This window comes from Nesoenas mayeri (genome assembly GCF_963082525.1).
Source record: "Nesoenas mayeri genome assembly, chromosome: 17".
In the NCBI taxonomy this organism is placed as follows: Eukaryota; Metazoa; Chordata; class Aves; order Columbiformes; family Columbidae; genus Nesoenas; species Nesoenas mayeri.
Window position 1 is genome coordinate 8,622,868 of NC_137565.1, and position 11,935 is coordinate 8,634,802.

At 47.5% G+C, this 11,935-nt stretch overlaps 2 protein-coding genes across 2 annotated transcripts; one reads left to right on the plus strand and one right to left on the minus strand.

The window, feature by feature from the left end:
• The first annotated feature begins 56 nt into the window (after positions 1 to 56).
• Positions 57 to 8,809, plus strand: ESS2 (ess-2 splicing factor homolog). The gene is made up of 10 exons (XM_080355283.1): positions 57 to 274; positions 927 to 1,095; positions 1,655 to 1,750; positions 2,365 to 2,531; positions 4,423 to 4,540; positions 5,239 to 5,372; positions 5,520 to 5,622; positions 6,415 to 6,524; positions 7,444 to 7,559; positions 8,092 to 8,809. The coding sequence occupies exons 1-10, from the start codon at positions 122 to 124 to the stop codon at positions 8,375 to 8,377; spliced, it is 1,452 nt and encodes a 483-aa protein (XP_080211409.1). The 5' UTR covers positions 57 to 121; the 3' UTR covers positions 8,378 to 8,809.
• Positions 8,810 to 9,373: 564 nt separating this feature from the next.
• On the minus strand, positions 9,374 to 10,999 carry TSSK2 (testis specific serine kinase 2; the record flags this gene model as incomplete). The annotated part of the gene is made up of 1 exon (XM_080354981.1): positions 9,374 to 10,999. The coding sequence occupies exon 1, from the start codon at positions 10,355 to 10,357 to the stop codon at positions 9,374 to 9,376; it is 984 nt and encodes a 327-aa protein (XP_080211107.1). The 5' UTR covers positions 10,358 to 10,999.
• Positions 11,000 to 11,935: the final 936 nt, after the last annotated feature.

Genomic DNA, 11,935 nt, shown 5'->3' on the forward strand with positions numbered 1-11,935 from the left:
CGGTGGGTGCGTGACGTTGCGGCTGCCCGTGGCGCGCCGGCGTGACGTCACGGCACGTCGGGTTCGCGACGGCGGCTGGAGGGGGTCAAGGCGCTCGGCCGCCGCCCGGGCTCCCGGCGCTATGGAGGCGGCGGCGGCGGCGGCTCCGGCCGCGTCCTCCGGTGCCCTGGTCCCCGCTGCCGCCGCGGGCACCGCCGTGACCACGGGGAAGGAAGTGACTCCGCCAGCCCCGAGGCGCACGAAGAAGATCCTGGATGAGGAGGCCTACATCGAGGTAGGCCGGGGGCGGGGGGCACGGAGCCCGGCGGGCCGCGCCGGAGTCCCCGCTCCCCGGGCACTTGGGCCCAGCGGCGCCCGGCCCAGCCCGGCGGAACCGCGGCTCGGGCCTGGGGACGAGGCAGTTCCGAGGCCGCTCCTACGGCGCCAGTGGTCAGTGTGCTGCCGCCGGCCCGGCCGCGCCTCGAGGCGCCCGTGGGCCCCGCGTCCCAGCCCGTGGGCCCGGCGTCCCTGCCCGTGGGCCCGGCGTCCCTGCCCGTGGGCCCGGCGTCCCAGCCCGTGGGCCCCGCGTCCCAGCCCGTGGGCCCGGCGTCCCAGCCCGTGGGCCCCGCGTCCCAGCCCGTGGGCCCCGCGTCCCAGCCCGTGGGCCCCGCGTCCCAGCCCGTGGGCCCCGCGTCCCAGCCCGTGGGCCCCGCGTCCCAGCCCGTGGGCCCCGCGTCCCAGCCCGTGGGCCCCGCGTCCCAGCCCGTGGGCCCCGCGTCCCTGCCCGTGGGCCCCGCGTCCCTGCCCGTGGGCCCCGCGTCCCTGCCCGTGGGCCCCGCGTCCCTGCCCGTGGGCCCCGCGTCCCTGCCCGTGGGCTGTGTGCCCTGGGCTGACCCAGCTCTCCGAGGTGTCCCAGCGCGGCCTCACAGCTGCCCTTCTGTTTGTAGGGCTTAGAGAAAATCATACAGCGAGACTTCTTTCCTGACGTGGAGAAGTTGCGGGCGCAGAAGGAGTATCTGGAGGCTGAAGAAAACGGTGACTTGGAGAAAATGAGACAAATTGCTATCAAGTTTGGCTCATCCTTGGGCAAATCGTCGAGGGACACACCTGCACCCTGTAAGAACCGGCTCAGTGGGGCATAAGGGGTTTATACCTAATACTGTGGCTTTGGTTTATCTAACTTTTTTGCAGGCAACTCTTACCTTAAATAATCAAAATTGGCATTGCATGTGAGTTAGTATACCAGACTGGGCAGTAGCTGGTATCTGATGGCTGATACTGGATTTCTCTGTGGTGGTGTCTAATTCCTTCTTGAGGTAATAATTTTGGAGAAAATACCTATTGAATAACCGTTTCTTATGGGCATCTTTTGCCAAGTTCTGGCTCTCTAGGAAATGTTACACGCTGTAATGTGCAATATTGTACTGTGAGAAGATCTCAAGCTGTGTTTTGAATCCTTATTATAGTTTTTTCTGTTGGTTAAAGCTGTAGACAGGGCGGCAAATGTATTGGGCTGTGGCTATCCTGTGAATTTTTCTCAGCAGGAGAAAACAGAACTGAAGATTTTGCAGTCATAGTTTTTAAATTGAGTTGTTTTTCTCTTGATATGTTTCCTGTGACTTGTTCGACACCCAACCAAGTGAGCCTCTCTTTTTTTTGTTGTTTTCTGTCACAGATGTCACTCCAGCCACCTTTGAAACCCCAGAAGTGCATCCGGGTGGTCTTCCACCGGGGAATAAATCCAAAGCTGGCATCAAAGCTGCAGAGGAAGGTAGGAGAATAATGTTTCTCTAGCTGAGTTCTTCAGCAACAGGAAAATACTCTTGTGAGCTCTGTCCCCTGTAAGGGTTTGGGGTATTTAGCAGATGTTTAAGCAGTTTCCTTCAACCTTCTAGTAGGTGAAAATGGTCACTCTTGAAGTTGAGCTTGATGCTACATCATGGTTTACATCATGTGTGTGAATTCTCAGTTATGAATCTCTTAATGGCTGTGTAAATTTTTAACTCGGTTATCTCTTTGAAGGCAGTATATTTTTCCTGTGTCACTTGAAATTAATTCTGTAAGAAAGCAAAGATTGTAGGGGCAGAGCTATTCATATAGTACATAAAAGATGTCTCCTAGCAGCTTGCCACTTGGGCATTTTGTCTTTAACACAAATAGCTATTAACGTCATAAAAGGTTTTCTGTGAAAGTTGATTATATGTCTTCCAAAAAAGAATTTTTTAATTGTACCATTCTGTGTGTATTTTTTTTCACCGAGCTTTGTGTTAATCGTGAGTGGGTCCATGGAAGGCTCACTGTCAGAGGGGATTTAGAGTTATGTGCAGCTCTCTCATAGAGAGGGAAGTATTAACCTTTCTCAGGCTTCTTCCCTCCGCTGGCTAGGAGATGCAGAAAAAGATGATAAAGATGCGCTCCCCAATCTGGACAGCTTCTTGGCAAAACACACCAGTGAGGATAACGCTTCGTTTGAGCAGATCATGGAAGTGGCCAAAGAGAAGGAGAAAGTCAAGCACGCCTGGCTGTACAGTGCAGAGGAGGAGTACGCGCAGGTAGGGAAAGGGCTCACCTCTGTCTCTGCTCTCCCAAACTGACACACAGGGAAACACCATTTTATTGTATTTCTTGCTTGCTAGATTGAGTAGTCTATTATCTTTTTGGTTTTAAACTCTGCTATTAACATAGGTGAGAATTTGTTGCCTCTGAGCATGGAACTATTGTATTAGGCTGTTGAATGACTCATATTATTGAATAAAAATAGAAAGGTCTTGATTTTGAATAGTGGGTGCATGTGGTGTTCACATCCAAATCTGAGCTAAGCCTGAGTTTCCTGGCCCTGTGGCAGCTCAGTGCGTCCTTTTGCAGTCCTGTTTTTTCCCCATCTGTAACACAACAACCATGTTGACATAATCACTGGGGATCCATCACTTCCTAAGCTTTAAGACTGTGAAGCATTGCACTAAGTGCAAGTATTGCAGTTCTTGGCACTCTTCCACGAGAGCAATACCAAGGAGAGCAGCTGAGAATAGTTCCTGTTGTTTGTCTGTCAGCCTTTTATTATTTGCAGTTAGATTGCCTTTTTTACTTCAGTCTTCTGTTTTTATTATCCGTAATAATCCACTTAGCTGAAGTGCGGTACTGTACACAGTAAGGCTGGCTGTGCCGTCTTCCTCAGCTGCCCCTGAGGGAGGTGCAGGAACTGTTCTGGGGCTGCCCTGTCAATCTTTCTCCATCAGCAGTGAGCAGCTGGCACTGTTACCAGATGTGTCAGTGCTGGACGTGAGCTGCAGTGCCTTTTAACAAAGTTTGGCACTGACACACGAATGTTTACTGCTGGTGTTGTGAGTGTTACATTTTTATCCTAGCTAATGCAAACCCTTGGAGTCTGTTACAATAAAAAAGCCCTTTGTGGCTCCTTACACATCTTCTTTGCATGAATGCTTTCATGCAGAATTAAAAGGCAGCAGGAGAACATTCCAAAAGCACAAGGGTTGTTTCAGGTCAAGATGAAATTGCCGGAGCTGTTCCAGTGCTGATGTTGCGTGCCTTCCCGTCAGCCAGCACTCTGCTCAGACCTTGCACTTCCCTGCCCAGCGTGCCCGTTTGTGCAGCAGACAGCTTCACTATGCCTCATTTAATGTGTTCAGTGACAATACTGCTATTTAAATGTATATGGATGACACCTACTAAAGACATCAGCCTTTAATATATAGCTTCTGGCAGTCATTGCCTAGTTTAATTAGTGCGAGGTTTCTAAAATGGAGTAATTTACCAGTGGCTGACTGCGTTCTGTTAGTTTCTTGTTGATATCAGTGACAGTCCTATGCTGGTAACAGCATGAAAGTAATAATGTGAATACATCAAATGCTTTCCTACCTGTACGGCCTGTGGAAATGTCTGAAAACTCCATAATTTTTGAGGAGTGTCTGTTCTTTTGTTAACTGCTTGCCTCAGCTAATAGAGTTTCCATGAGTCTGCGATGGTACAAATGTTCTGCCAAGGTTACGTGCAGAAGCCTTGTAGACTGCCTTTATATGATATGTGTCATATGTTGCTCTTCTCTTGTTTAGCCATGAATGCCTCGTTTGAATTTTGAATAGTAGAGAAAAACCAGAAAAAGTTGGAGCCATCACAAGTGTTGTCACAAGATGTAATAAACAAGTCATAATCTTTCTGAGAAGCTAATTCTTTAGTTCTCACTTCATTTTATACCAGAATGTCATATGAGGTTGTTGTTTGCAAGCTCAGCTGGGGACAGGATAGTTTCTCAAATGCCACTTGTCAGAGAGAGTGCTTGTGCCATGCCAGGTGCAAAGCGTGCTCGGGCAGGTAGCTGAGCTAGTGATTGAGCTCCCCAAGTTGGGTATAGCCAATAAAAAGATCACAGTAGTCTGTTTCAGACCTTTTTTTCCTTCTTTTAAATGTTTTCCATTGCCCTTTCAGCGACTTAATGACAACTTGGCACTTCCTTCAGCAGAGCAGCAAGCTCTGGAGAATGTGAAAGCTGGACTGGAGACCTGGGAGTACACAGCTCGAAACACCCTCATGTATTATCCGACAGGTGAGATGCGTGGGTCGCTCAGGAGCGGGGGAATGACTCCAAACGGGGCTTACAGCACTACTGTAGGTGACTGAGCAGCTTACTGATAGTACTGTGCTTTTTCTGCTGTGAAGCTCAGATATGTGAAGTTGTTTAAAAAGGTGTTTTCTTTCTTTTTTCTCCTTTTTTTGATTTGGACCTTGCACCTTTGCCACTGATTACAAACTTTGATTCTGTTCTATTTGTCATTGAGAAGCTCATTGTATGTCTTATGTTAGATAGAAGTACTTATTTTCAGGACCAAAAGCTCTTTCTGGTTTGGTCTTATTTATGAGCACTTTCTTGTCATCTTTATTATTTCTTTGTTTCTGCTCAGAGTGCTCCTTGGGCTCATTGGTCCCTTGGTTGCTGTAGAAAGCGACATCGTTTTGTAAATGCAGTTTTCTTTTTGGCTGTAAATGTACATTTGATAATTTCTACAAACCAGTGAAGTATAGTAAAGTCTTGTTCACTGTTTCCTTAAAAATATATATATATAAAATCTGATCTTAATTTATAGATTTCAGGTGTTACAAAGCATGTATCCAGTGCAGATTTAAATTGCTAGAGATAGACACTGTGATCACTGATGGATTCGGTGTTGTGTAGGAATGCGTGGTGTCATAGTGCACACTGCCTGATGTTACCGGAGCCCTTTCTTAAAAATTTTGTGTTGCCAGGTGTACCTGACAAGGATGATGTATTTAAGAAGCCCAGGGAAGTTGTCCATCGAAACACCCGTTTTGTGAAGGACCCGTTTTGCCAAGCTGTGAGCAAGTCGCAGCTCCAACAAGCTGCAGCCCTCAATGCTCAGGTTGGATAATTTGACTTTTCTGACTAAACCCTTGTTAGACTCTGCCCTCCAGTGTTGTTCATCAACCAGGAGAACCGTGCGTGTGCTGTTATATACAGCTGACTCACACCTGTCTCCACATGAATGGCATTGCCCTTTTTATTTCAGTACAAACAAGGCAAAGTAGGACCAGATGGGAAAGAACTGATACCCCAAGAGTCTCCAAAAGTGAATGGATATGGATTTGTGGCTACCCCCTCTCCTGCCCCTGGTAAGAAGGTTTTCTTCTTGTTACTTTTTCCTCATGTAAGAGGGCTGCTACTGCACACACTTTGGTACAGTGCAGGATACTTTCAGTTAGAACAAGCTGTTTATTTTTCTTCCAGTTGAAATGTTCTTCACCAGCCAACATGTTTCCCTGTCTTTAGTTACTATGCTAAGAGGTGAACACACTGAGGGTTTTCCTCCGGAAAGCCTGTAGGTGGCATTTGGAGCGCAGCTCCTTTCTCCATTGTAAATGCCTTTTCCAAACCTTTTTCTAGCCAGTGACTGAATCACGCTCTTAGAATCTATTCTGCAGTTGTAGCTGTTAGATGAGGTGCAGTTGCTGTTCTGTACCCTCAATGATGAACCGAGGGTGCATTTGGCTATTACATGTATCTTAAGTCCTCTGCCCATTTCCCTGCTTATAAATAGTTCTGTGTGTTGAAGTTTTCATACAATAACAGAGGGGAAGACTAATGCCATAGAGGAAAAAATGAAAGTGTCACTAGGCAAAAGCTTGCCAAATGGAAGAATAAATACATGGAAAGGACACTGCTTGGGTATTGTAACCTAGAGGGTGACACAGCCACAGGAGATCCTGTGAGTTTAAGGTTGTGCCCTCTTAATGGGCAGCATATATTACTATTTAACGTTGGCTGCAATTTCCTCTGCAGTGGAGGGGTTCCTTTGTGTGCTGATGAATTTGCTGCATTTCATAATTTGCTTCTCTGGATTTTTTTTGTGGTGAATGAATATTCAAATGTCTTGCATGAGCATGACTTTTAAAATTTGATTTTAGGTGTGAACGAGTCTCCTTTTATGACATGGGGTGAAATTGAAAGTACCCCTTTGCGTATAGAAGGGTCAGAAACGCCGTATGTGGAGAGAACACCTGGACCAGCCTTCAAGGTATTTCATGTCAGGAGTCAGCATGTCATTCTTTTTGGGGTGCAAGGACTAAGGGAAAGGCAAGTGAGTAACTAATAGATGAACATTGTTGTGGGAGTGTGACACATCTCTGGGCTGTGTTCCCAGCCCTTGAGACTAATAATCTGCATTCTGCTTGGAGGGTGGAGGAGAACGTGGCTCCACATGAAAGCTACTTGGTGGAGACACCTGAGGTGGAACACACTGTTGGCAGAAGAGTGAGACTCAATATTTGATGATGGGCCCAGACAGAGGAGCTTTCAGAGGAAGCTGAAGAGACGCCCGATTTCCCTGATTTTAATGTATGAATGGGTAGAAATTGTAGGATTTCCCTCTGTCTTGATCTTCTGGCTGTCACAGCCTGGGGTAGGTGTATCATTTGAGAGTAGAAAAGGCTCTTTGGCTTTGTTAATGGCTCCTGACCCTGCATGCTACCTGTCTCCTGCTGGTGTCATTGAATGTGAGCTGTCTCAGACTCTTAGTTTAAGAAGGGTATAATTTGCTGTATGTGCCTCTGTTTTGTCAGACTCTGAAGCCCTTGACTGGTTCTCCTGCTGTTTGGCAATGTCTGTGTTTGCCTGAGAGCTGGCTGGGTACAGGCCAGGCAGGGCAAGACACAGGTGACGTTGTTTGTCTAGGACAGACAGCAGGAGGAAATGCCAGAGGTAATGGCTGCTTCCTTCACTGAACTGGTTTTACCATTTTTGTTACTCGCTAAGGCAGGTTGAAGATCCCTCTGTGTCCTCTCTGGCTTTTATGTAGCAGCAGAGAGCTGTGGGCTGACCCCACTTCTCGCTGGTTTGGGACCCTGTGGGCTGGAATCCAGCTGTGAAGGTGCTTTGACTCATTTATGCAGCACTCATGAGTACCTTGGTGAGAGAACTGTGTGATGCATTTCTAGATCCTGGAGCCTGGGCGCCGTGAGAGGTTAGGACTCAAGATGGCCAATGAAGTGGCAGCTAAAAACCGAGCAAAGAAGCAGGAGGCTCTTCGAAAAGTCACAGAAAACTTGGCCAGGTGAGACTTCTGTTCTGACAGCGCAACCGGGGATGGGTATTTTCTGATGAGATTTAAATCAACATATGTAGATAGGGAGGAATGATAAGAGTACTAGAAGCAGGAAGAGGTACAGTCAAAGTTCTTGGAAGTGAAAAACCTTAATTGCTGAGGGAAGGTGTCTGGTGGCTGCCCCTGATACTCCCTTTTGTCAGCATGGCTGCTCTGCCCCACAGCCACCCAGCAATGCATCTGCATCTGCGTCCTGCCTCGTTGCAAAGCTTGCTTGGCTAAATCATGGGAAGGACAGAACAGGCTCAAAGAAAAAGGCAGGTGGTGCCACCCAGACTTGGGAGGGATGCAGGAGGTTTCTCTGTCGCTTCTCTGGAGAGACAAGATGCACATCCCTGCAGGCAGAATGACTTCTGCAGCCAGTGGGTCAGGTCTGTGGGGGAAGCGGATGCTGAGCGCACTTGCAGAAGTATTGATGCTCTTTCTGATAAATGGCAGATCTTTACTGTAAAATCTTTTAAAACTGTTCATTCTATTCCAGCCTCACTCCAAAAGGACTAAGCCCAGCAATGTCACCAGCTTTGCAAAGACTAGTAAACAGGACTGCAAGTAAATACACCGACAAAGCCCTGCGAGCCAGCTATACTCCTTCCCCAGCCCACACAGGAACTCCTGGTTACAAGACCCCAGCAAGTGGGCCTCACACACCCACAGGCACCCCACAATCTAGGACAGTGTCTCAGACACCGGTCTCTCAGGATACTACATCGATCACAGACAATTTACTGCAGCTTCCTAAAAGAAGGAAGGCATCTGATTTCTTCTGAATGCTCCAGTCACCAGCAAGGCGATAGTGAACTGGCTGTGCTCAGCTGTCTGCGGGCAGGATGTTGTGAACTGTTGGTAGCGAGCGGTGTCTAGATACAGCTGCCAGAATGGAAACCAGCGGTTACAAGATCTGGGACCAGCGCTACTCCAGACTGTGAAGCCAAAAGAGCCTGTGGTGTGCTTTTTGGAAGCAGAGTATCTCCTGCTGTGGTGTTACTTCCCTTTGAACTGCACGGGGGGGATGCACAGGGCTTCTGTAGCAACAGGTTCTTCCTGCAATGGCAGAGAAGATTCTGGACTCTTGGAAAACAGCGATAATTTTTTTTTAAGATATGTTTCTCTTTTTAAGATGGCTATGCATTTAAATACATTTCTGCACAGATATGTCTATTTATAAAATGTGGTAAGCCTTCCTAAAAGGTTGAACTGGACTGATTCCAGCTTGTCAAGCTTATTTGGTTTTGTACTTTGCAGAAGAGGGGATATAAACATGTATATATTGAGACATGACCCAGAATTTTAGAGGGCTTCTCTTTAATTTCGGTGTTTAAACTGATGCTCTTGAATGTACAGTTGGCCTGTCAGGAGAGTTGGTATGAAAACAGTATGCATACAGTTTCAGACATCAGTTCACACTTTCTAATAACCTGCCTTCTTACTTTCTGAATCCAAAATGTGGTTGATACACGTGTGAATTCCGCAGCTGGTGTAGTCAGGGACTTGAGAACCGTGAGCATAAGAGCTGTTAAGTGTCAGCAGCATTGAAAGAAACTTTCCAGTGTGTTTTGACAGTAACTTCTCATTCCCTTAAACCATATCAGAGACAGGTCTTTTGAGAATAATAGTGTTAAGCTGTTTATTCACCTCAGCAGATGTACTGTGTCTTCTGTTACTATACTTTGTCAAGCAAAAGACAAGGACTATTGCTGAAAGGAACCAGAGAAGCTGAAATTGAGCACCAGCAGTTCACAGGTTAGACCGATTTTGTGATATTGCTAAAACCAACCATCCTTGAGAGGATCCGTTTCCTTCTCTCCTTTTCCTTTTGCAAAATGGGATTTGGGTGACTGCTTGTGCTCAGGCTTTCCTTCTTGTGGCTTTTGGGAACACTCACCCTCTTTTGCAGTTGGCACAGGGGAGGAGACTTTGGATTTTGGATTCTGCAGCCATGAGTGTTTCAAAACTTGATCAATGTGCATCCTCAGAGACACGTCGGGCTGGAGCAGTTGGTAAATAAGGTCCTTGCACTCTACGGTCACGTGTTGTGAGCTGGGGAAGGGAATCCTGCGTTGTTTCTGAACACAGATCATTTTCTTGACGTTGGAATCATCAAATGGCATTAAAGCATAGACCATTGTATACAGGATGACACCCAGGCTCCATATATCAGAAATCCGAGGGTCACAAGGAATGCCCTGTAGCACCTCGGGGGCTGCATACGCAGCAGACCCACAGAAGGTTTTGCTGAGGATAGGTTTTCCATTTTCATCCCGAGACAAGTACTTGGAAAAGCCGAAGTCCGACAGCTTGATGTTGAGGTGTTCATCGAGAAGGATGTTCTCACATTTCAGGTCCCTGTGAGCAAAGTCCAAGTCATGGCAGTGCTTGATGGCAGAAGCCAACTGCTGAAACTTGATGCGAGCGACGTCCTCTTTCATAGCCCCCTCAAGCTTGATGTGATCCAGGAGGTCTCCCTTTTTCCCCAGCTCCATCACGATGTACACTTTCCCAGATGATGTCTCAAAAATCTCATAGGTTTTGATGATTGAGGGGTGGCGCAAACGTTTCAAAGCTTCTATTTCCCTTGGGAGAAACCTTTCTAGGAAGTCCCGCGGAGTTTTCCTCTTGTCTATTATCTTGATGGCCACCTCGCATTTCAGCCGGTCACAGTAGGCGCATTTCACTTTGCCGTAGGAGCCTTCTCCCACCTCCTTCTTCAGGGTGTAGCCTTTCTTTCCAAGCACCGCAACATCATCCATGGTGGGAGAGCTGGGGGGAGCTGCGTGGGGCGGTGCTGGCGGGCATCATGCGTAGTGGCAGGTGGTGTGCCCACGCACCATGGTGGTTGCCCTGGCGCTGGTGGTTGGCGCTGGGGCGGTGGGCGGGTGGGCCCCAGCACCGACCGCTGTGTGATGTCACAGGCACCCCCTCCTGTGGGGGGCACTTGGAAGGACCTTTCAGGCCTTTTTATAAAGCTACTGGGTGACATCAGCCAGGGCAAAACCAAATGTCAAGTTGCTGAGAGACATCGGTTGAGGTCTGCCTTCATAAAATCATCTTTGTATTTAGTTTTGCAAACAGGATGGAAGTAACTTAAATGTTTTTGTTTTTTTTTTCCTAAAATGTACCTAAGTCTTTTTATATTTATTTATGCCAGGTGCAATTTTATCTGTTGTCTTTGTATGTCTTGGATCATTTTTCTTCTCCCTGTGGACTCGTTTGGGGAAGGAGATGGCTTCTCTTGAGTTCACTTCCTTGTTCACCCAGCCCCTCCATTGCGTAGCTCCGATGAGTGACTGCTGTTGTGGGCTTTGCAGCTGGCTTTTCTTAAACCCTGACTCAGTGGGGAAGTTATGGTTTGACTTCAACTTCTGCTGTTCTTGATAAAGCCTGACACCTTCCTCAGAAGGGCTCTGACATTTACTGTTTTGCATGTTAATTGCCTCAGCGTAATCAGCCTCTGGAGCTCTGTGTTGATTTCAGCTTTTTCAGATTTGTTTTTGCAGCTGTTACATGTGTGGCTGTAAAGACTTGATGATGTTGATGATCACAACACAGGGGCTGGGGACAATCCTGCTTCGTCCACCAGCTGGCTGACAATGTAATTCTGAGAACAGAAGTAGTACTTCTGACAGCCATACTGGGGGTTTTCTTGTAGTTTGTGGTTTTGTTTGTTTTTCTTCTCCCATTCTTTGAAATTTTTGACTAAGGGACCACCTTGGGCATGGAACCTGGTGAGGTGGAGCTGACCCAGTGAGAGCTATCAGAAACACCAAATTGGGCTACAGATGTAGCAAGACTGGATGCATTGGAAAAAAGTAATTGAAGGAGGATTATTTTGGGAGGACATGAGGGTTAAAGAAAGGGTGGGGTTAGAGAAGAACAAGCATGGGAACATGGAGAGAAGTCAGGATATGGGCTGGAAACAAGCTGTGATCAGTGTGCGTGTCTCAAACCCGCTGCCTGATCTCCATCTTCTTGTTAGATGATTCCTACCTGCTCGCTGGGTGCAGGAGCTCTCTGCTCTGGGTGCGGGATGCACGGAAAGGCAGGACAGCGTTCAGGTGACTGTGGATGGGCCGTACATGTGGGTCAGGAGCTGAATGTGTCTTCCACGGCATTTCAGATTGGTTGTTCTTACATCAAGATGTAGCCAGAATAACATGGAGGGGAATGTGATATCTGTTCCAAGTTGTGCAATTCGTGCTTAAAAGCAGATTGCATTAAATATCTTGTGGGATGGTGTTGGTTTTGTGTTCGCCCTCAAATGAATTAACCTAGACAGCCCTATTAAATTCACAGCCTCTATTCTGCCAGGCTGAAGGGCCTTCACGTGT

Bases quoted from the DNA above. Each gene is read 5' to 3' on its own strand.
- ESS2 (XM_080355283.1), top strand. From the start codon at position 122: ATGGAGGCGGCGGCGGCGGCGGCTCCGGCCGCGTCCTCCGGTGCCCTG. The intron at 5,373-5,519 runs GTTGGATAATTT...TTTTTATTTCAG, and splicing joins CTGCAGCCCTCAATGCTCAG to TACAAACAAGGCAAAGTAGG. The intron at 6,525-7,443 runs GTATTTCATGTC...ATGCATTTCTAG, and splicing joins CACCTGGACCAGCCTTCAAG to ATCCTGGAGCCTGGGCGCCG.